The sequence below is a fragment of the Rhinolophus sinicus genome, chromosome 17 (assembly GCF_057876585.1).
Source record: "Rhinolophus sinicus isolate RSI-liver-muscle chromosome 17, RSI-T2T, whole genome shotgun sequence".
Taxonomy (NCBI): domain Eukaryota; kingdom Metazoa; phylum Chordata; class Mammalia; order Chiroptera; family Rhinolophidae; genus Rhinolophus; species Rhinolophus sinicus.
Genome location: NC_142517.1, coordinates 152,511,109 through 152,537,042, shown reverse-complemented (window position 1 = coordinate 152,537,042; position 25,934 = coordinate 152,511,109). Strand labels below are relative to the sequence as shown.

At 33.4% G+C, this 25,934-nt stretch overlaps 1 protein-coding gene across 16 annotated transcripts in view; it reads right to left on the bottom strand.

Annotated features, from left to right (window-relative positions):
- SLC4A10 (solute carrier family 4 member 10) overlaps positions 1 to 25,934 on the bottom strand; it is a 256,810-nt gene that overhangs the window by 162,699 nt on the left and 68,177 nt on the right. For 3 of the 16 annotated variants that reach the window (XM_019727286.3, XM_019727280.3, XM_019727282.3), the window contains exon 1: positions 25,332 to 25,529. The exons of 6 other annotated variants lie outside the window; for them this stretch is intronic. In XM_019727286.3, coding sequence (XP_019582845.2) covers positions 25,332 to 25,412 — 81 coding nt within the window. In that variant the 5' untranslated portion in view covers positions 25,413 to 25,529. Of the gene's footprint in view, positions 1 to 25,331; positions 25,533 to 25,934 lie in introns of those variants that run through there. 7 more of the 16 variants (XM_074337107.2, XM_074337113.2, XM_019727290.3 and 4 more) reach the window with 5 other exon arrangements.

Genomic DNA, 25,934 nt, shown 5'->3' with positions numbered 1-25,934 from the left:
TGAAAAGGCAGACTAACAGACTAAAGATGGGTGAATCTTTCAAGATCTATTTCTAAGTCTATCCTAGCATTCAGCTATTAGAAAAGTTTTTTAATTCCTCAACATAATCTTGATAAAGATTTGGCCTCCATGTTTTACAAATCAATACTTTCAACTGTAGGATTATAGACAACATATTTCAATCTAGAAAGATCAGCTCGGAAATGCTTCACATGCAGCAAAGTATAGAGTAGAAGGACATGTTTTTAACTCCACAGTCTGTTGTCTTTTCTGTAAACATTTGCTGAGCCAGGTCAGGACTAAGTGTTTGAAATCAGAGTTCAAGAAACCTACACTGTCAATGAGAAAAAACATGAAGATAGGATTCAGAGCTTGTGGCTCTTCTATTTGCAATGTTTTAAAAACTTGTTGGATTGAACAATAATAGCCATAGAGAAAAACTAAAGATAAGATTTATATAATATTCCTGAACCAGACAAATGCAAGTTTCAGCCTATTTATAATCTGTTCTTGATACATTTACAAATCAAATGTATCCTCTGAGCAAGATGTATTCAAATATCGTGTTTCCCTGAACTTAAGACCAGGTCTTATATTAAGTTTTGCTCCAAAAGACACATTAGGGCTTATGTTCTGGGGATGTCATCCTGAAAAATCATGCTAGGGCTTATTTTCCGGTTAGGTCTTCTTTTCTGGGAAACACGGTATATGTCACATTGGAATGCACCTCTGCCCTCTGGGGTGTTGTTAGAAAGAATGCCAAAAGCTAACTCATGCATTCATATTCAAAGGTCAGAAGGACTATTATTCCACTATGGTTCACAATGGCAGTCGCTTAAAACAATTGTGAAATGGAAAGTTTTATATAGAATATATGAAGATGTTTTTCACTTATACAATAAAATATTTCATTTTGGTTTCAAGGATCTGAATGAATTTTCAACTTATACAAAATGGTTTTTCTCTATATAAAGCATGGATACTGTTCACAGACACAAAAGATAATTCTATTGATTATCCTATGTGAAGATATTGAGATAAAATGAAATTTTGTAACAGAAGCAGAAGGAGACTCTAAGAAATAATTGATTGTTGAATTACTATAAAAATTGCAAGCAGAAGTGACCTGGTTTTGATATTTCTTTGAAAGATAAAATCTAGAAACTAGAATATGAATTTAACTCAACATAGGTGACTTATTTATGGTTTCATATACACTATCCCCTTTAAATACTCACTGGATGTTCCATACAAACATCAAATGCGTGATCTTCTAGGTTGAAAATTCCCAAGATCCAATTAATACTAATAGATACACTGAAATTCTTCTACTTATCGTTTAAAGGATCACATCAATATTATTCAAGACTTTTTAATAGAGTATTTCCCTTCCTTCTTATCGCCAAGAGCAGGCAAACATGAGGTGTGATAAAGAGAACACAGAGGTACATATGGCACTGGGTGCCGTATGTAATCCCTATATATCAGTAAAATAAACTTTCATCTCATTTTGTATTGTTAATCTCTTTAGATTTGTTGAACATCAAATACATTAATATACCTTAATTTCCATGTGTATTTACTCCTTAGGACTAAAGTGTTACATTGCCTCTCAAGTACAAATTACCTTTGCTACACCATTGGGGAAAAGTTTAAGACGATTGATTCCCATAAATTAAATAGGACAATGTTTTACATTTTTTTGGACATGACCCATGGTGACAAATATATATCCCAACATAATCACATATTCATATATACGTAATCACAACAAAAGTTTCACAAACCAATATTTACCCACCATTATAAACAATGTGTACTGTGATATTTTCTATTCCAGGGTATTCTATTTCATTTAAAAATACTAGTAACTATCCCTTAATTTATTTTAGGATTCAAGAAATAGGTTGAGGCCTGCAATTTGAAAATCACTAATATAGACTATTGCTCTAGGACAGAGTAATAGTAACTAATTCACACAGAAATCCATTTATGTAAACCTCTAACCAAATGAACAAATAATAATATTTTACTTTTCAAATTGATATTTTTCAACTTGTGAAGTTTCTGTCATGTTAAGTTTAGGGATATATTACTGTAATTGCATAAATCACATAATATTTTGCTGAACTATTTTGACTTTGTTTTTCCTTATATCAGGAGAGTGATGGCTTGCTCTTCCTAGTTCCACTGAAGTACGTATCTCCCATGCCTTCCCAAGAAAGAAAGGCAAAATAGTATTATCTATGATCCTCTCTACTTAAACCCTGGTTATGACTAAATTGAATTGTATTCAGCTATTTAAAAGGCAAAGTCCATGTGACTGGCATAATTCAAATGCATTCTATAATTTTCTAAAATTTGATTACTTCTAAATATTAAGACATCTTGTATATAAATGTAAATTGGGAATATATCCACTTCCAAAAAATGTTAGTAAAGGGAAGAATTTTGTTGTCATTGTTATTTTAATGGAACAATTATTAGAAATAGAAGAAAAAAGAACTTTCTAGCTCAGCTCTCACATTTGAAGTGGCCTTAAACCAGTACACTCTCATGAAAGAGCAACTAACATGGGCCAGTACATTTAAGTGTTAAACTATTCAGATAAACACAATTTCTTCTAGAGTTGTTTGTAAATATCACTAAGCACTCTGAATATATAAAAATGCATTCTTCTGATTTACCATACTCTCGAGCATAAAACTTTTCTTGTTTTACAAGCCAAAATCTAACAGTAATCCTACGAGCAGGAAAATTCACTTTTCCATTTCCTTTTGATAATTCTTATCTCATTTGAGAATGGATTAATAGGGCAAAAAGCAGTTCATTTTCAATTCAGAATATTCTTCCCCAGAATTTTGTCATATCAATTTTTGTAGAAAGCAACCACTTTTTCTGCCTTTTTATTAGGTATTAGGATCATATGCTGTACTGTATAGTCTCCACTAGTCACAACAGATCCACTTTCATCTCTTCTCCGTGCTCTGTGTCTTTATGGACTGCGTCACCAGGGTATTTCCCTTCTCGCTTCCAACAGAGTTCGATTGATAAGAGATAATGACAGAGGATTGGAGAGAAAGAGAAGATAGACATGGGCCCTCTTAGGCCATAGGTTGGCAATGGTGTGTTTCTCTATCAAAGGCCAAAGCTCTTATCATGTGACTCTACTTCAGCTACAGATCTTCCCAGTTGGCATTAACTGCTCCCACACCTTGCATCTTTAGGCCCAGTAGTGACAGTTTCTAGCTGTTGCAAGTTCATGGAATTTCACTAACTTTAGTTGACTTCCCTTTATCCTGCCCACATCTTTAAAAATAGTCCCATCACTAAACTCTTTTTATCACCCTTTGAGTGACCATGTGTTTCCTGCTGTGACCATGACCTACATATATATATATATATATATATATATATATATATATATATATATATATATATATATATCACATTTTAATGGCTATAAATCCATGACATCAAATTTTGTACATACAGCACAATGGCAACCTACTTACATGACTTTGACTAAGAAATATCTATCAAAAAATACTATTAATGAAAGGTAGAGGGAAAAAAAAATGTGGGAAAGAGACTGGGTCAAAGAACTCACAATAACATGATTAAATCAAGAGTGCTTAGTTTCTGAAAGAAATGAAAAAGAGGGTATAAACTTTTAGATGTATGAAAGGGAATGTAAAAGAGTAACTAATAAAATATAAGTATTTAACAGTTGCAAAGAATGTTCCTCATAAACTCAAGGAATAGCTCTACATTTTTCTACCCCTGAGGCTCCATGCAGAAATTACCTTTTAATTCAGTTTACAGGGACTCTCAGCCTATAGAACTAATATCTTCATTAATATGAAATAGTTTCCGGTACTGATTTAAAGAATAGTAGTAACATATAGACATATGTATTTTATAAACAGGAACCGAGAGTAGTTTTCAGTGTTTATTATTTACAAAGGCTCCAAACTTGTCAATTCTCATTAATGTTAAAATATTTCACAGAAAGCTAAGGTTGATTTTATTCACTTCACTAATGTTAAATCAAGTATTTTCCAAACTTGTAATATCTCACCACATTATATACATACTCTGCTTTAATAGTGTGTTGCTACTGTTTCAATAAACAACACATACAGAGTTTTAACTTATTGGTTTTCTTACTCATCTTATTATCTTTTATTTTAAATTATGAAATTAAGAAATTGAACATTAACACAATGGCTTCAATGTTCATATTCAACATATCCATCCATTATTTAGTATATAAGAGTTACCTTTTTTCATTTCTAAATAGATGCAGGATTTTAACTTCTTGTTTCCTTACTCATATCCTCTCTGTCTTGCATTTTAAACTATGAAATAAAGAAAACTGAACATTAACATTTAGATTCAATGTTAATATTCAACATATGTATCCATATTTATTCTGGAAGGATTCCATTTTTTTTCATTACCATGTAAGCTAAAGTATGATAAAAATGTAAAAGATCAACTCTTTGACCTTTAACTGTATTATGCTGTACCAAGTAAGACAATAGATGTGAAAGCCTCAGCTCAGAGACTACCGTATCATAAGAGTTCAATGAACACTAGCTGAACTGGAATCTATGCATAAGTCAAGCATAACTTTGAACTTCACCTGTATGTTGTATTTTCATAAAATAAATGAGCCCTTCTATTTTTACTAGCATATTACTTTGAAATTAGGTATTTAAAATCCGCTGTCAACTCTAAAATATGGATTATACTCTCTCATGGTAATACAAGTTAAATCTATCTATCTTATATACTATATTAATTAAATCATATGAAACAAATTATAAAGTAGCCCAATAAACCACTCTTCCTCTTCCCTATATATTTTTAATAAAAGCAAGTGAATTCGTTTCTATAGTTATCTAATTGGGGAGGTAGGAATTGGGTTTCATTTACTTATGCAAAGTAAATGTGTTATTTCATCTTTACACATATAAAAAAATAGAACTAAGAATAAGAATTGGAGAGTAAAACTCTTTATCATAGGAACAGTTCGAATAAGGCATAAACTAAACCATCACATAAAAACTTCAAGACTTATCTCATTTACTTGTAAAACTCTACCCATGCCAACTTTAGAGAGCAGTTAGAGGACTACACAATTAGGTCAAGGAAGTCCACTGGTTCACATAAAACACTCAAGTCAAGTTCAGGTTTGAAAGGTTCAGGGGTGAAAGTCTTTCAATGCTAAGCTAATTATGCCTCAGGATTAAATTCATCACAATATACACAGTGACAGTATTTATTACTGTCACTGTGACCTAAAGAATATGATGTCTTCTAGTGAGTCCAACATCTGATGCATAATTGAGTTCCTGCCTTGTTTACCCACTCAATCCTCCAGATTTGTTTGTTTTCAATTCTGGACTTGATTCTTGTCTTGTTCTTAAGAATCCTTCTAGAGTCTCAGTTATGCCTATGACCAAATTTTGTACTCAGAAAAAGATGTTAACTGTTGCTACATTTCCTTACTGCTGCCTCACACTGACTTTAGTTTCTTCATGTTGCCGGCTCATAAATACTCTATGAGACTCTATCTGTCTTAAGTCTTTCTTCATTTGTCCGGCTGTGTTCTTCCTTAAGCACATGCCACATCCCCTTGAGCTCATTTCGTGTTCAAGTTCAAGTTCTTATTGCTCTGACCTATCCCTCTGCTGCTGATGCTCCCATTTAGGAGGTCAACAAAAGGCAACAGTGGATAAATGCTGAGAGGGTAATGTGGGGCACATACCACCTGGATTCAAATTTTCTTTTGGTTAATTCATAGCTGCATGAGTTCAGGAATCTTACATAATTTCTCTGTGAATCAAGTGGCTTATTAATACATGTAAAGTTCTTGAATGTCCAAGCATGTATTAAGTCCTCAATAAATGTTATTTGTATTATCATTTGTACTATTTGGGCCACAAAAATAAGTATGTTTCCTACCCTCAAAGAGCTCATAGACTTCATGTTAAGTATAACACACAATGGTACTCGAAAGAAATTCATACCGGTGACACTCAACCATAAAGGTCATTATTTTTATCCAAGAAAGTCAGTCAAGACTCCATTAAAAGAGACACTTGAGCTGATTTTTTAAAGATCAATATATCTTTGCTAGGAAGATAAGAGAGCAAAGAGGTCGTTTGTCTTAAGTATCAAGACAAGAGCCTAGTTATTTGAATCAGTTGAAAGACATTAGTGAGACTTAAAGCAGGACTGACTTGAAACCAAACCACCAGGCTACTGATTTGGTTCCTACAATCCAAATGCCTGGAAAGAAAACTTCTTCTAAAAGAAGAAGGACTGAAAAAAACTAATGTGAAAGTAGAACTTCTATAAATTAGAAAAATAGTAATAATATATAGATATATATAATTCTTAAAATTAAAAGCTTCATGGGTAAAAGAGTAGACTAAACAGATGTTATAAGAACTAGAAAACTGGGACTAAGATCTGAAAAAAATTACATAGAATATAGAACAAAATAACAAGAACGTGAAAGATATGCAATAGTTTTTAAATGGAGGATAATATGATAAAGTCCAACATACACCTAACTGGAGTTCTAAAAGATAAGAATAAAGAAAATGAAGGAGAGCATTGATTGAAACTAATTGATGAAAATGATAGACGACATGAATCCTTGGATTCAGAAATCACAATGAATTGCAAACAGGATAATTAAAAGACAATTCATACCTACACATACCATGTGAAATTGCAGAATGACACAATTTTAAAGCAGCAAGGGGAAAAAACAAAATGTCCTACAAGAGTGACAAACTAATCAAAATAGAAGCCAGAAAACAATAAAATTATATCTTCAGGATACCAAGGAAAAATAATTGTTAATCTAGAACTAAATACTCAACTCAGCCAACATTTTTTAAATTAAATTTATTGGGGTGACATTAGTTAGTAAAACTATATAGATTTCAAGTGTATAATTCTATAATACATCATCTATCTACTGCATTGTGTGTTCACCACCCAGAATCAGTTCTCATTCCATCACCATATATTTAACCCCCTTTATCCTCGTCAACCATTCCCTCTCCCCACTTACCATCTGGTAACCACTAAACTATTGTCTGTGTCTATGAGCTTTTGTTTGTTTGATTGTTTGTCTTGTTCGTTTGCTGCTTTCAGTTTTATATCCCACATATGACTGAAACCATATGGTTCTCGACTTTTTCTATCTGGCATATTTTGCTTAGCATGATAATCTCAACATCCAACCATGTTGTCACAAATGGCAGTATTTCATCTTTTCTTATGGCCAAGTAATATTCCATTGTATAGATATACCACACCTTCTTTATCCAATTATCTATTAAAGGACACTTTTATTATTTCCATATCTTGGCCACCATGAATAATGCTGCAATGAACATAGGGGTACATATATCTTTATGGATAAATGTTTTCAGACTTTTTGGGTAGATACACAGAAGAGAGATTCCTGGGTCATATAATAATTCTATTCTTAACTTTTTTGTGAACCTCCATACTGTTTCCTATAGTGTCAGCTAACATTCCTTTTTTTTTTTTTTTTCTGGGTTTTTTTTCTTTCTTTTATTAATTTCAGGTGCACAAAACAATGTGTAATAGTTAGATATTTATCATTTGTATCACTCACAGTGTCAACCCCCCTCCCCCCCATCCACTATCCCTCTAACATCACACACAGCCATTACATTTCCACTGTCTCTATTCCTAATGCTGTTCTCCGCTTCCTGTACATATATATATATATAAAATTGTAGTTGACATTCATTATTGTTCAGCTTCAGTTTCAGGTGAACAGTACAGTGATCAGGCATCTACATTATCCTTGAGGTGGTCTCCCTAACGAGACAAGTGCCCATCGGATACCCTACAGAATCTTTACATTATTGATTACATTCCCCAAGTTGACTTTCGTATCCCCGTGGCCATCTTGTGGTTACTGACTGTGCTTTCTAATCCCCTCACTTTCCCCCTTATCCCCACCCCACCCCCATCTAGCAACCCTTAGTTTTTCCTCTATGTCTCTGAGACTGTTTCTGGTTAGTTCATTCATTCATTCATTCTTGTCTTTAGATTCCATATATAAGTGAGATCATATAGTATTTTTCTTTCTCTGTCTGACTTATTTCACTTAACATAATGTTCTCTAGGTCCATCCATATTGTTTCAAATGGTAAGATTTCTTTCTTCTTTATGGCTGCATAATACTCCATGTATAAATGTACTACAGTTTCTTAATCCAATCGTCTACTGGGCATTTCGATTGTTTCCATGTCTTGGTTGTTATGTGTAGTTCAGCTAACATTCTTGAGAGACACTTCAGACAAACGGAAACTGAGAATTTATCACCACCATATTCTTTCTAAAGAAATTTCTAAGTATATACTTCAGGAAGAAGTAAAATGACCCCCCATAAATGATGTCTGAGATGAAAGAAGGAATCCTGAGCCAAGAAACTAAAGAACAAACAAATATAAAGAAAATAAAAATAAAATTACTTTAAAAATCAACTCCATGATCTCTAAGATCCTTCCTAGTTGGACAATACTTTAACTTTTTTATACTATGCAGTTTTCTACTTCAATGTAAGGGTCATTTTTTGTTTTCATTCAAGTACTTATGCATACTTTAGCCTAAGGTAATAATATTTATAATCCTCCCATGTAGGGGGAGGATTAACAATATCTAACAATATCTTTCTCCATGCCTGCTACTTAAATCCTGATTTTTTTACTAATATATTCTAGACATGTAAAACACATAGGTATCAATTATAAGGAAATAAAGGTATACATGTACATTTTTAAATAAAATTACCAATTTGTACCTTTTCCATCATGAATAAAACCTTGTTCTTTACAACTTTGTAAGAATCTACAAAATTGGAGTACTACCTTAGTATTTAGTCTTCTCATCATAAATTAGGACAGTTCTGAGTTGGACTACATACACAATCGTCAATTATATAAATTATTTAAACTGAAAAAAGTCCATCGTATCTGCACTTTAATGAGTTATAGGTGAATTGGACTTGAATATTCAATAATTTGCAAACTAAAGATGGAAAGAAGTTTCCCAACATAATAAAACCAACAAATCAAGACACAATAGGAATAGTGAAGTAATACTTGGGATTAAATAAACAAGGAAAATTTCAAGATTCTTACAAAACTAAAATGGTGCTAAGGAGTAAGATAAATTAAACATTAGAAGATGAACTTCAATGATAAGAAAACAGCAGGGAAGAGAGATACTTCAGATATACGCTTAAGTTATGAAAAATATAGTGTTTAAATAATTCATTTAAAAAGTAAAGTAAGCAAGTCTAACCAGCTCAGTAATTGTATTCTGTAACCTCAGTAATCACTGAGGCTTGTTAGTGATATGTTTTATCATATCATAAATAAAATAGTAGAAATCTTAGTCATGTGATCTACTAAAATGTGGACTTCTATTACATTTAATAGCAACTTTAGGCATAGTTGTTTTCCTAATTATATAAATGCCAAAAGTGTGGAAGAAGGAATGGGCATAACAAAAGGCATAACTTTAGTTATTTTCTCCTTTATAACTAAAAAAGAACAAAACCAAGAAAATAAGGAAAAAACCTGTGCTTTTATATTTTCTAATTATCTCAAACTTCAAGGGATATAGAGAAAGAAAATAAAAATACCCTTCAAGGGATATAGAGAAAGAAAATAAAAATACCCTAAATAATTAAAATGGAATTATATTTGAAATGGCAAATGCGGAAAAAGGAAAAGGATGAGTAAAAACATACAAGTATATTAACACTCTTGGTGGATAACTTTTTTAATTTCTCATTATTTATTCCTTTCACAAGACCAAAAACTATCTACTATTTAAATTAAATGTATGTATAGTTGAGATGTATTTCTTCTACTACTTAGAAGATTGAAACTCCAGTTATTAGAAATATATGTGATTAATCTACGTAATAGAAACAGCCACGCCTAATTTATAGCTAGTATTATAGCTTATAAATAGTTCCCATTTATTAAATTCATACTATCAATAGGCACTAAAACTAAGTTAAGGTCCATAGAGGAAGCAGAGCGGTGACTAAGAAAAATCTCTGAAACTAGCCCACAGGGATTCATATCCAGTTCTGACATTTACTACTTACTTAGCCATGTGACTTTGAGCAAGTTCTTTGTGCCTTAATTCCCACAGATGCAAAATGGGTGTCATGCTATTTATACAGTTATTATAAAGATTAAATGAGTTACATGTTGCTAACATGCTTAGAACAGCACCTTAGAGTTCTATATTAGATACATAAATATACTTTATCTTATGAAATCTTCCCAACAGTTCTAGAAGGTATACCGGCGGTGCCAAAAAAAATGTATACAAGTACACACTTTGGTCAATGTTGCTCAAGCAGTAGTTCGCAGTGCAGAAGTGTCTCGAGGCGGCCAGATGGCTCAGTTGGTTAGAGCGCGAGCTTTTAAAAATAGGGTTGCCAGTTCGACTCCCACATGGGCCAGTGAGCTGAGCCCTTCACAACTAGATTGAAGACAACAAGCTGCCACTGAGCTGCAGGAGGGGTGGCCGAATGGCTCAGTTGGTTAGAGCACAAGCTCTCAACAACAAGGTTGCCGGTTCAACCTGTAACTAAGATTGAAAACGGTGAATAGGCTTGGAGCTGAGCTGCGCCCTCTACAACTAGATTGAAGGACAATGACTTGACTTGGAGCTAATGGGCCCTGGAAAAACACACTGTTCCCCAACATTCCCCAAGAAAAAAAAATTTTTTTTTAAGTACCTAGACGCTGATGGTAACCACTTTGAGCACCTCTTGTAATTGCAAAAGTCAAACATGACTTGTATTCATCTTTTGTTATCGGTATATATTGCGTATTACAAATTTAATACAGTTTACCTTTCTTAAAATGTGTATACATTTTTTGGCACCCTCTGTATATATTTATCATCACTTAAAGATGAGGAATCTGAAGCTCAGTTAGGGAAGGTTAAATGACTTGTCCAAGAGTCTGAGTTGTTCAACTAATATGAGGCAGGATTAGGATTTGAATCAAATTTTATATGACTTTAAAATTTATGTTCTTTCTACTGTGTCACTTACTACCTCATTTTCTCAAAATTTTAGCCATTTTTCTCCAAATTTTTTCATACTCCATAAATAACATTCACAATAACAATAACAGAGGACACAGTCAGAAGATGGCCGTCTATGAACAGGAAGTGGGCCCTCACCAGACACTGAATCTGCAGGATCCTTGATCTTGGACTTGTCAGCCTCCAAAACTGTGAGAAATAAATTTCTGTTGTTTAAATCACCCAGCTTATGGTATTTTTTTCTTATAGCAGCCCAAGACTATTATGAATAATAAAAGTCATGGACAATATTAGGTGCTTTTCAAACATCATCTCACTAAACTTTGCAGGCTATTATCCTCACTTTACAAATGGGAAGCTGACGCTCAAAGTACTTAAGTAACTTACCCAAGATTATAGAACTAGGAGGTGTCAGAAGCAGGATTTGAACTTTGATCTGTTTAACTCAAAACCCATGTTATTTGTCTCAGCAAATCATCAGAGAAGTTGAGCCAGGCTAAGTTTTGAAGACTAGGTAAAGTTTTTGAAACAGTGAGGAGGATGGAAAATGAGGCAGTGAGATCCGCACACATGCAAAGGCATAGGGAAAAAATTAGGCTTAATCAGGAAATTCCAATTGTTTCATGATTATTAGGGCACAAGGTACCCATTGAAAGTAACAAATGAAGCTAGAAAGTGAGTGTATAGCTACATAATAAAGATTCTTGTGTGACTCCCATATTTTGCACAATATAAGCAAAGATTATGAATTATTTTACAATTTAATACATTTTAAAGAAATTGTTTCTCTGCATAGGAGAAATACTTTAAGCAGGGTCTCACATGTATGGTTCAGAGATGAGAAGTCATCTGACTTTCATCAAATACTATGCAAGACCTTAAGGAAAACATAGAAAAGCTTTCTGAATTTTAGCTCCTTATGGGCCATCAAAAACACAAATACCTCTTACTTTTGACCTCTTTCTTCTTCAAGTGAGCATTAGGCAAGGAAAAAAGGTCTTTACAGAAGCCAGATAGTAAATTATTGAAGGCATATATAAAACTCATTCATGTGAGCAGTCGGCCCTTGACATATTGTATCCTTCTGTTTTGAAAATCAACTAATATTTCTTTTCAAATAAACTAACAATTAGAATCAGATTTAGAAAATGTAACATTCTATACATCCACAATAATTGAAAACGGGGTCTTGAAGAGCTATTTACACACCTATGTTCATTGCAACATTATGCACAATAGCCAAGAGGTGGGAGCAATTTAAATGTCCACTGGCAGATGAATGGACAAAATGTGGTATAGATATACAATGGACTATTATGCTGCCTTAAACAAGAAGAAAATCCTGCCATATTCTACAAAATGGATGACATTTGAGGACACTTGACAAGTGAAATAAGCCAGTCACAAAAATACAATTACTGTATGATTTCATTTATATGAGTTATCTAGAGGAGTCAAATTTATAGAGACAGAAGGTAGAATGATGGTTGTCAGGAGCTGGACAGGGCAGAGGGAGCTGCAGTTCAATGGGTGTAGGTTTTCAGTTTTGCAAGATGAAAAAGTTTACAAGATCTGTGACACAGCAAAGTACATATAGTTATCATTATTGTACTGTACATTTAAAAATGATCAAGATGGTAAATGTTATGTTGTACACCTAGGAAGCATAAAACTGGAACTTCTCATTGGAAGAGATGGAAAGAGCTAATGCCAGCAAAATAGAATCAGAACCACATCTCAAGGCACAATTTTGTTTTTCACAGATAATGTATCATACTACTGAACCTGATTTTAAACCACATTCATAAAAAGTGGCAAAGAACGGTGAAGGTTGCCACATGGGAAAGAGCTGATAATATTTTTATTTCTCTTCTGCATAGTGATATATAGTACTTATGATTGGGTAAAAATTATGGGGTCCTAAATCTGATAACAGTTGATGAATCATGAAGATATACATTTCTAGTCATCTAATACATACTATTAGGAATTGAAATTGTGTTTTCGTTAGTTTACGTGTTTGATCGAGCCATCAACAACTCTGGTGAAGATAAAGACCATTACTTTTATTTTATTACAAGTGCCTTTCTCTAGTCCAATCTTCTCTTCTGATTCCCCAGAAAAAAATGTCATTAAGTTATATAATGTCCTCTCATTGCTTCCATTAAGAAGAATCAAGTATCATAGATCATATATAAGAACAGATAATCCAAATAAGAGGTTTTTAAAAATATGAAGGTCTATTACATTAAATGCATACCTGTTTATTCATACATATGTGGATTTACTCCTCACTTGCCCATGTCACAGTCTTTTTGTCAATAAATTGCATTGAATGTATTAATCTAGATAGAGGAATGAACTTGTCATACATAAGATATATTCACTTTTTTTAAAAATTAGCTTTTTCTTGATCAACTTTTGAAACAAAAAAAATTTTTGGCTGCTAAAGGAAAGGAAGTTTGGGTTAGTGTTTACATTTTCTAAATCTGATCCCAACTGCTAGTTTTAATTTGCATTTCTTGGATAATCAGTGATGTTGAGCATCTTTTCATGTACCTGTTGCCATCTGCATATCTTCTTTGGAAAAACATCTATTCAGATCCTCTGCCCATTTTTTAATAGGATTGTTTGTTTTTTCTCTATAGGGTTGTATAAGTTCTTTAAAACATTTTGCATATTAGCTCCTTATCAGACATATGATTTGCAAATATTTTCTTCTATTCAGTAGGTTGCATTTTCATTTTGTTAATGGTTTCATTTGCTGTGCAGAAGATTTTCAGTTTGAGTTAGTCCCACTTACTTCTTTTGGCTTTTGTTACCTTTGCTTTTGGTGTCAAATCCAAAAAAAAATCATTGACCTCCTTCTTTTATGTTAGAATTTTCCTTAGAGGTCTCGATCTTTGGTTCTGTTCTCGTTTTTAAAATATGAAACTAAAATACTAATTGAAAATGCTGAATATGGCTTGTCAACTTTGAGGATACTGTAAAATTATTTGGTTTAGCTCTTTCTTTGAGGAACCCTAATGTCAATATATCTGGGACGTTCCTCTTGAGCTTGTTAGTGTCCAGGTGGGTCCTCCAACATTGTGTCTGGGAGATGAAGGCCTGGCTACCAGCTTTCTAGGAGCAAAATGGAGGAAAAGAGTTGAGATCACAGCATTGTTACTGAATGCAGCTGCTTTTAATATAGTGCTTTCTGACCTTAGCTGTACCTGGGTTACCCAGTCCATAAAGATTCTCTTCAAACCTCTCCATTGAATAAAACTCCAGTCTACTGCTAGAGTAGAGGTGGGGTATTTGCCTGGTTGGCTGAAGTGAAGGAGGAAGAGGATCTGGAAACGTGATTGAATTTTAATGCAATCCTATTTACTTTAGCAGCTTGATTCCCTTTCAGAGATACCTGGTGTCTTTCAAGATGTTTCAGTATTAATTGGGTTGATTCTCAGCTTTTGTCACTGCCAGTTTATAATTCTGTTTTCTCAGTTAGCCAAGTCACTTGATATTTTCCTTCTGCATTTTTTGCTCACAAAATTTTGTCACTTTTTTTCCTCTCCCATTCTTCCCACTTTCACTTAGTTTTGGTACAGAGAAATGGTTAAAAATACCCTTCGTCCTTTTAATAAGATTTGGGGAGAAAGGAAAAGTAGCTGTGTTTATTCTATCTTATAGTTTTACCTCAAGTCTCCTTATTTTACTTCATTTTTAACTATTCTGCATTTTCAGAACATATCAATCAGGGTAATATATTCTTATTACTATTATTCTACTACTAATATTCAGTCTGCTACTATTATAGGCTACTAAAATTGTTAACACATGTTTTTAATCTCCTGTCCAATCTCTGAATGAGCTTCAGAAACTTTTTTTTGCTGACCTAAAGCACACTTCAGTATTCTTACATTTATATAACAAAATCTATTTATTGAATCAATATTGTCTAATCGTTTAATATGTGCCAGAATCGGTACGAGGTCATGGGGATACGGAATTAAAATATACACTGTCTTCTAGGATTTCATATTTTAAGGGGAAATGATATACAAGCATGTATTTTTTCAAATGTTATACCATAAGTAGGCTTAGGATTCTAAGGGATATATAAATGACTACCTAATCCCACTAACTGATGCTTAAATGGAATCTTACAGCACAAATAGGATTATCAAAGTGAATAAGAAGAAGAGCATCCCAGGCAATTGGCACAAAAGCATGATGGTATCAATGACTTCAAAGGATATAAATCTCCACTCTTTTTAACTTGACAGGTTTTGGGGTTTTATTTTTTAACACATCTCAAAATATTACAACATTCTGGTGAGGAAAGCATTAATATTTCTGCTTTTACTGTAATTTTTTTTATATGAGGAAATGAAGATGCATTCAAAATTTATAGTGGGCCAATGGCAGAGCTAGAACTAGAAGTAAAATTTTGGTTTTCTGATTGCCACCTGAATGGTCAATCATTGAATAATTCCAACTCTACATTCTGAAACTGTTAATCCCTTAGCTGCCTGATTTTCCTCAATATTGCATATAATTACAGCAATAATAACTTTCATTGTAAGCTATACAATGTGCCAGGCACAGTGCTAGAAATTTATACACAATCACTTCTTAAAAATCTTCAAAACAAATGAGTATTCTGAAACTTAACGAGGCCAAGAGACTTTGCAGGAACCCTCAGCTACTAAGAGGAAGAGACTGAGTTTGAAGGCAGGTCAATACTCTCAACCAATATCCTACCTTACAAAAGTATTATATTAGTTAAGCATAAAATCTGAAGTTCCTTAATTTAACTTTAAAACACTTCAGAGTCTGGTCCAAGTCATCTAATACGAATTCCTAATGGTTACCTAAGTGACCAAAGCCATGTTTTTTCCATGGACATTTCATGCTCATTCCCAATTTTGTTATTCAACAAAAAAATCTGTTAAGTAGTTATCATGTGCCAGGCACTGTATTAGTGCTGGCTTTAAAGAAATAAATGATACTGCCTTTGCCCTTAAACAGCTCATAACCAAGACAGGAAAATCAATGACTACAATACAGTATGTATAGTGCTTTAATTAAGGTAAATACTGGAATCCAGGATAACATAAGGAAAAATGCCTAATTCACTCTGAAGTGACAAGGGGATGTGTTCAAAAGGAGGTGATGCTGAATCTAAATACACCTTGAAGCACAAGGAAGAGTTGGCCATGAAAAAAACAATACTTGAGGGACCAAATTCATTATAGATAGAGAGGACAGCATTGATAAAGGCTTGAGAGAGCCTGTCTCTCTCTAGCAGAATTTAGACTAACTTTAACTTAAGATAGCTAAGTTTAAGTGGCACTTTCTCATTCCTCAAAAAGTTGTAGAACTACCATATGACCCAGTAATCCCACCTCTAGGTAATATACAAAGAAAATAAAATTACTATCTCAAAGAGATATCTGCACTCCCATGTTAATGGCCACATTATTTACAATATCCAAAATATGGAAAAAATCAAAGTCTGTCAATGGATAAACGGATAAAATTGATACAATATTACTCAGCCATGAGTAAAGGTAATCCTGTCATTTGTGACAGCATGGATAGATCTTGAGGGCATTATGCTAAGTGAAATAAGTCAGGCAGAGAAAGACAAATATTGTATGTTCTCACTGATCTCACTTTGAAAATTATCTTAAAAGTAATGAGGAACCTTAGAATGAGTTTAAGTAGTCAAACGCCTGTTTCTCTGCTTTCCGTTTCAGAAAGAATACTATGGCAGCTAAATGGTGAGTAGGTTGCTTTGGGGATGGGTAATGAGAAGAAGAAGAAATGCCAATTAAGAAATGATTACAGTAGTCCAGTTGAAAAATGAATGTGAACTCATACTGAGGTCAAGACCACAGGGAATGGAAAGAAGGGATAAATGTTGAACTCCTTAGGAGAAACAATCTACATAACTTGGTGAGTAATTGGATCGAAGGTTGCAATAAAGAAGTTGAAAATGATTATCAGGTCATCATGCTAGGAAAGACAAAGAGGTTTTTAAAAAGAAAATATTAAGTTTAATTTGGGACATACCAAGTTTGAGACATTTATAAAATAAATGAGCAGAGATGTCTAACAAGATGCAGTGTTTGGAACACTAGACAGGAGTTAAGATGTAGATTTGATCTATAGATTTAGAATTCTTCACCATGTAAAGCAGCAGTTCTCTATTCTGGCTGCCCATCAGATTCACTTGAAAAGCTTTTTGTAAATACAGGGTTTTATCTCCATACACTTTATTTAGTACTTCTGAGATAAGCTTGGGGCATCAATGTTTTTAAAAAGCTAAATATGTGATTCTGATGCACAGTCACAATTAAGAATCACTGGTGGGTAATTTAAATCATGACTATAGATTAGACTTGTGGTTTTCAAACAGCGTTGTACCAATTAGGGGACATTGAGAAGAAATTATCAGAAAGATTATTATAATAACAACAACTATAATTTATTGAGCACCTTTGGCAGGAATTGTGCTAACGATTTTACATATATTATTTGTAGTGGAAGAGAAAACAGGAAGCAAGAGTATAATGAAAGTCAATGAAAGTCACGTCATGCTTTTTCCATGAAGTCTTCCATGGCAATTTCAATTTAACTGATGTCTCTCATCTCAATTTGGCATTTAGAGTGTACTAATTTATACATGGGTATCTATTTCAGTTGTATATAACTCTAAGCAGTATAACATACCAGTTAAGAGCAAGAGCTCTAGAACTAGACTTCCTGGTTTGAATCCCAATTTATCCTTTCCTTTTCTGGCAATTTTGATCTTAGGCAAGCTACTTAATTTCTTTTTTAGTAATATATATATTACTAAATTTAAGCATAATGTGTGTATATGTATATACAAATATAAGTACTAATTATGTGTGTTTATGTATTTTCCATATATTATAATGAAAGTTCCTTGAAGGGACAGATTTGTTTTATATCATTTGTAGCTTCCTCATTATAATTCTGAAGATTAGCATATTATTATCCCCATTTTATGAGGTCTGACAATTAAGTTCGTGAACTCATCCTAGAAAAAGTGCTACATACCTCATTGCTGAATATCACTATGGTCACCTTCAAAGTACTCCCCTTGGGAAGCTATGCACGGAAGCCAGTGCCTAGTCCACCCTTCAAAGCAATTTTGGAACTCTTTTTCTGGAATGGCCATCAAAGCTGTTATTGTATTACCCTTGATCTCCTGAAGGTCATCAAAATATTTTCCTTTCAATATTGCCTTTATCTCCAGGTAAAGAAAGACATCATTGGGGGCCAGATCAGGTGAGTAGGGATGGTGTTCCAATACAGTGATTTGTCTACTGGCTAAAAGCTCCCTCACAGACAGTGCCATGTGAGCTGGTGCGTTGTCGTGATGCAAGAAGTTCAGGTCATCTAACTTTTCCACACAGCCTTTTCATTTCCAAATAGCAAACTTGGTGAACTGTTTGTCCAATTGGTACAAATTCATAATGAATAATCTCTCTGATATCAAAAAAGTTTAGCAACATCATTGCAACAAGCTCACGAACTTAATTGTCAGACCTCATATAGACGACAATACTGATGCAAGAGATATTAGGTAACATTTCTTGAATAAATAACGTCAGTAAAGCAGGAGATATGGGATCCAAGAGCATCCAGCTCTAGAACTCTAGCTTTTAACTACTATGCTATACTGCCTGCCTCCATATTATTCAATAGACTCAATAAATTTTTATTAGATTGATTAAAATTTGGGGGAAAAAGGATAGGAATATATGGTATACATTTATATGCAGCATATTTTACAATGCACTTCATTGAAACCAGGCTGTGTTGCCTTTTGGAACAAGGAGCTTGAAAAAGGAATATTCAGTTATCTTTTTTAATTATTCTTATCTATATTCCTGTATTCTCATTTTTTTAAAAGGCTTAGGGGAGAAAGGATCATTTCACTAAAGTCTTCTATCTGCTTTTTAAAGAAAAAATATTTAAATGTTTGAAAGTACTAAAACAACCCACAGCCCAGTGATCTCCAAGGTTTCTCCCAGGAATGACTCTGTGATTCCAAACATGTACTGAAAATTTGTGAGGTTCCTACCATACACTCGCATGCAAGGCTCTTTCCCAGGCAATGTGAAGTCACAAGGATTAATAAGAATGACCTTACAAGAACTTCTAGAAAACGCTGTTTTTTAATAAGGCAGACTTCTACAGGAAGAAACAGAGTATTCTCTATTATATAGGTCTGCTATTACTCTAAATATAGAGCCAGAAGAACAAGTGTGTCTGATTTTATTTTTACTCATACTTGTGGAATTCCATACATTTTAATTCTGACATACTTTATATGGATAATGTACTAAATGGGAGTATTAAATTCCAATTTTTGTACAATTCCTATGTACAAATATCATCTTTCTGGACCTAGTAACAAAAGTCACATCCCAGCTGTCACATCTAAAGGAAATCTGCTCTTGGATGTCTCCCAGCTTTTTAACTAACCTCAGGCAACACTGAAATGCTTCTGGTGTATGGAGTAGATTTAAAGGTCATATTAAAAGTATTAACAATGACAATTTACTTTATCATTTCTAAATGAACAAAGATCAAAGCTAAAATACTCCTGTGACTTCCATGATTATAAATAGCAATTTCTATTTTCAATTTTCCCTAAGACAAAGTCCTTATTATCCAAATATTCACCATAGTAACATGCATATTCATTGTATTAAAATGATCCCTCTGGATTGTCCTTGGTCTAGGAAATGTCAAAAATAAAGCCAAAGCTAAATCAGATTACCTACCAATAAAATAGAGTTTACATCAGGGACATGCAGGAGGTCTCTTAGGATCTGAAATCTAGGCCTTCTGAGTGGTTGCGGATAGACTGAGAAATGCTCTCACGTGCAATTTTGAGAGAGAATTTTATTAAAATCCTTCATTTTGCTTCTACCCCCTACCTTGTTTACTAACTACTAAATCTACTCAGGAATTTAATTTTCATTTCCAAAGTCTCAGGAGGGTTGGAGCTCTGAAAATGACTGTAAAATATAGGTACTGCTCTTTTGTTTTTCATTTTATTTTCTCCCAAGAATAAGTAGATCAACACAGAAATGTTGTAGGTTAGAAATCATAATCTAACATTTAAGACTCTCCACTATCTGGTCCCAACAAACCTTTCCTGGGATAATCTAAATTACCGCACCAGGCGATAGCCAAAAATGAACTATTTCATAAAACTCCAACGTCTTATTTGCTTTCTGCCTCCCTAACTTTGTGCATGTTGCTTCCTCTGCCTGAAATGACCTTTTTCCTTTCTTGGCCAGTCTTCAAGGTCTACCTCAAATGCTTCCATACTTCCCTAACTCCCCACCTAGCTTCTCCTCTCCTCTCCCCACTCAGCTTGAAATATTCTGCCCATTGACTCACAGAAGAATAATTTGTGCTCCTTTCCTCTCGCTTTTGAATCTCTATGGCACTCACTACTTTCCACATTCTGTTATAGTGACTTGTGTGTAAGATTTGTGACTCACTACCTGTGACTTCCTGAAGGAAGAGGACCCATTGGTCTTTACATCCTTGCCCAGTGCTGTGCTTAGCAGAACACTGTAGGGTTTTCTATGTTTGTTTGTCTGTTTAAACAAACTGCATATGCTGACGTTTGACCCTGCATCAATGTTGGAGAAATAGCTGCACATTGACCAAATTGCTCAAGAAACGATAACTAAAATGCAAAGATGGCACAAAATGTAATACTTAAGCATTTAGATTTCCTCCAAATATCAGATTACTCATTTATACGTCTTCACAATTTTTAAGCAAATAGATTAAATAAACGCTTTATTTTTTTTACATTAAATAAACACAGCAATTCAAAATATTATACTTTATCAAATAAAAACTTGAATGTTCTATTCACATACAGTATTGCATTCATAACATATTTCATCTTATTCTTTCATCTAGAATAAAAATATTCATTAAAAAATAAAATTACTAAAACAAGTTGTATTTAACTTGGAATGAAGCTTTTGGTCCTGGATATTTTTCATGATTTAAAAAATAAATCAAATTGAAAAAAAAAAAAAAAAAAAAAAGAAAAGAAAGAAAAAAACCCAAATCATGAAATCTAAGCTATATAACTTCTTTATTATTTTCTTTAAACTTTGATATTTACTCCTTATTTTCAATCTTCAAGTATAACTAATAATGATCCAACATTGCTGCTAAATTTGTCCAAAGGCCCAGTAATCTTTTTGTCATAAATATAGTTGGTAAAATATAGGAAAGCAAAGTACCTATGCACATAAAATCCTAATAAAGGTTCAATCAGCCTACCATGTTTCCCCAAAAATAAGACCTAGACAGACCATCAGCTCTAATGCGTCTTTTGGAACAAAAATCAATATAAGACCTGGTCTTATTTTAATATAAGACTTGATGTTCTATTCTATTCTATTCTACTATATTATATTATATTATACCCAGTATTATATTATATTACATTACATTATATTATATTACTATTATAGAATATTATACTGGGTCTTGTGCAAGACCCGGTATAATATTCTATAATAGTAATATAATATAATGTAATGTAATATAATACAATATAAATAACATAATACCAGGTCTTATATTATTTTTTGCTCCAAAAGACGCATTAGAGCTGATGGTCCAGCCAGGTCTTATTTTTGGGAAAACACGGTAGCAAGCAGATGCAAAAAAACTTCAAATACAAAAGTTTTCATCAAGTCACAATTCTTATAGTCAGTAGATATTAGAATTTAATTAAAAGTAGCATGTCTTTGCTTGCATTTTTTATAACCATCTTTATTTCAGTGTTCCATATGTTTTTGACTGAATTCTTATTTGATAAGGAGAATTAGGGAGAGGGAACAGGAACAAAACGAAACTGCATGATTACCATTACCACCACTTGCCAACAGCCCATTCTAGCTCTTAGAATGTATATAATAATGTCCATCAACAAGTAATGTTGGCATTAATGTGCTTGGTATAGACCAGGTACTCTTACAAGTGCCTTATATATATTAACTCACTTGATCTTCACAACAACTCTTTGAGGTAGGTGCCATTACCATCCTTGTATTTACAAATGAGGAAATTGTTACCCAGCAAGGAGAAGTAACTTGTCCGAGGTCATACAACCGATAAGTGGTATATACAAGTGTGAACCCAGTGAATGGATGCTTAACACCATGCTATACAAACCAGGAGAATTTGCAAAGCAATTTGCAAAGCTCTAATACAAGAAAATAGGCACTTTGGCGGTACTATTTGGGCAGCATGCCCCAGTTTAGGGTTCTGGGGAAACAAGTGTTTTGCATATACTCTACCCACCTCCCCGCTACTTTCAGCCAGCACGCGGGTACGAAACAGTACAGAGTTGTGCCTGGATGTCTACCAGCCAGCTGACTAGGGCTACTTCCATCTGAGTTCTTCCCAGGCCCCTTTCTCCGGGCCTGACGTGAATCCTATCCCTCCACCCCATTGTATAAAAAGGACTCTGCAAATGACCTAGTTAGCATCAAACACTCCCAAACGTGTTGCTCTTTATTTCCAAGGTTTAATCTCTGGGAAGTCAAAAATCCCCTTCCATAATGCATAATTAACTATGCCGAGCCTGAGTTAGACTGGATTGGTCACACCCCTGTTTCGAGCTGATTCTTGGGGTCCCTGCTTCTGCCTCCTGCCAATGAGTTCGAGCCACCTTTTCTCTCAAAATAAATTAACAACTATGGCTTATAAAACATACAAGGTTATTAAAACAAATTATGTGTTATAAAAGAATTTAATACAGTTTTCAAAATTATAAAACACTTGATTATCTTTTGATCCAATCTTTTATTTCTCTAATACCAAGAAATCTATATGGATGAAAAAAAAGAGTTATCAGTAACTAATTCTAAGATTAATAAGTTTATAAATTAAATTAAAACTGACTGTAGCATCCCACCTTTGAAAAATCAATTCAAAATGTGAGCATAGCTCGTGTACATTTTCTCATAATCTCCTTGAAAACAGGAAACATTTTCTTTTCTGTGTTCCTCACAATACCAAATACCATACTGTACAAATGATCAATTTTCACATATATTTCTTGAATTGAAAGTTACTCAAATTGTTGCTTATAGACAGTTTACCTATGGAAACCATTATGATGTGTAATGAAATGCATGTATAAAATGATACAGAGGCAACCATTGTAAAAAGAAGATGACCAGTTATTACTGGGCAGATTTACAATCAATTTCACCATTCAAAAGGTCAAGATCATCTTGCTGCACAGGAGAAAATGGTTGACATTACACCTAAATGTCCATGACGTTCTAACCAGTCTTTACTTTTTAATGTAATGTATTTGGGCACAGTTACAAAGAGAAACCTTTCCTATTAGTAAAAGAAATAACAAGTCCAAGACAATTTTTTTTCCACCTTACAAAACTTTTGAGATATATCCTCATTGGAGTGTCATTAAAGGAAAGTAACTAAAAAATCTTTATGGTTTGGTTCTTTTGAAAGGTTATAAATACAGTGAAAAACAGCAGAATGCTGTGAAACCAATACTTAGAGGAATCCCAAAACAATGCCAAGAAACAGAATGTACTCATAGTGACTAATACATGCAAATACTGAAAATAAATTCTAACAGATTAAACAGGTTTTGTAGCAACTAAAAGGTATATTCAAATCATTCCAAAACAAATCAAGCTTAAAAATTTGGCAATCTTCCCTACTAATAAGAATAAAAGCTGGCTAAGTAGCCTGAAAACATATAAATTATAGCCAATATCACTTGGTATAATTTTTTCAATGTGTTTTTAATTAAAAAGACGAATTGAATTAAATCACGGTTCCTGACTTCCACTTCAGTCGTTTGATAAATGTATTCATTTTTAATACTGTATCATTTCACCCTGATGAAGTAATAAATCATATCATGCTATAGAGTCATGAAGACAAAACTATCTTTCTGTTGAGAAATGCTACAACATTTTATCTCTTTTTGCTCATTTTTATTTGGAATATCTGCCAAGTTCTCTAAAATTAAAGAGAAAATACATATAATAAAAATATATATTTCCTTCATAATCTGCTTGTCAAATGCAGGTACAATTTGTAATGACCCAAGCATGTAATTCTGAGGGTATGCTACAACAAACCACAGTTAAATACACTACAACTTGAGGTAAAAATAGTTTAAAATAAAAGAGGTTCAGGATAAAATGGATATATAAGTCCAAATGTTTTGCTGTGATGATTCTTTACTCTTTGTAGTTAATGTGTTCAAATGTAACCAAGTCTTTTAATTTTGAAAATGAAAGTTAGCAAATGCAGAATATCTCTGGGTCAAAAACCTTAAACAAGCTTAAATGTCACAAGTTTTCTTTGAAACAAAAATTATAGTCTGCTTTCATCTATAAGCAATGCCTTAGCAAATACCTACAATAAATGGAACAAAAGCATCATTATTTCAATAGATCTGAGACAGTATTAAAACCAATGTCGTTTAGACAGTTCAGATACTGAAATACAAATTTCAGGAAATTAGCTTATAGCTCAGCTACTAATAAACATGACTATTCATCACACTTGTGTTGCTGTGTGCTGGCACACTACAATGGAAGCAATATCTATTTCTGTGCTTAGGGAATGCCAGAGAAAACATTTCAAATATGTCATTATATATAAGCAGCATATTAGAAAACATTTCTAATATGTCATTATATATAAACATTACATATGAAGTATCCTTATCAGTTTGAACAATGTATGTTATTTTTATCATTGGAAATAAATGATGCAGTTTGATTATATTCAGGCTTAATCTATAAAAATCTGTAGAGCCCCCAAACCTTGCTTTTAATCACATACAAAGAATCTTTTCCTTATTCTTCCATAAAAGCTAAAGTAAACACAAATTCAATAATATACACACACTCATACACACACACACACACACACACACACACATACACACACACTTCTAAAATTCATAGCTCAACTGGTGTATTGCTATAAATATTACTTTTTCATATAGCCTAAGGAAATTTTCATAATAAACAGTTACATGGATTAATATATTCCAAATGACTAAGAGTTAGAAAAAGCAATAACTCAACAATCTAATAGCTTCAGTATAATTCATGAAGTCATACCTGATGACTTAGAGATTGAAAAGGCTCACAGGTTCCAGACTGCATGACCTTTATATTTCCAGAAACCCCTAAAGATTGCATTTCCTGTCTTACGAAAGATAATCACAGCTATCTCTATGTTTCAGCATCTTCAGGGCTAGTGAAGAAAACATCAAACAGCAGATCTGTCCGTATCTTTTTAAGCCATCGTGAAGATATCAAATCTCATCTACTGATTGTGGTCTCCCTTTTGCAGTTACAAACACCCCGTATTAAGGGAGGATGACACAGTTGTATTTGCTGAAGCTGCTAATGCTCTCTGAAAACGGTAGGCTTACTGCTTAGAGCAATTCTGCATCAGCAGAGAATGAGCCACATCCTTCAGGTTTCCGACTTCTGCTACTATAAAGATTTCACTTGCCAAGGAGACTTTGATTTTCTTCTTTGTCAGAACTTTGAAAATAAGCAATGTTCTATTTAATTAAATATCTGATGTGTCTGTCGCAAATATCATGTTAAAATTGCAATTCTTAATTATCAAGCAGTTTTCTCCAGACATGACTGAGCTTTAGTACAATAATTTAACAAGAAAAATTGTACTCTCTTTTAAAGGAATCTTCCCCC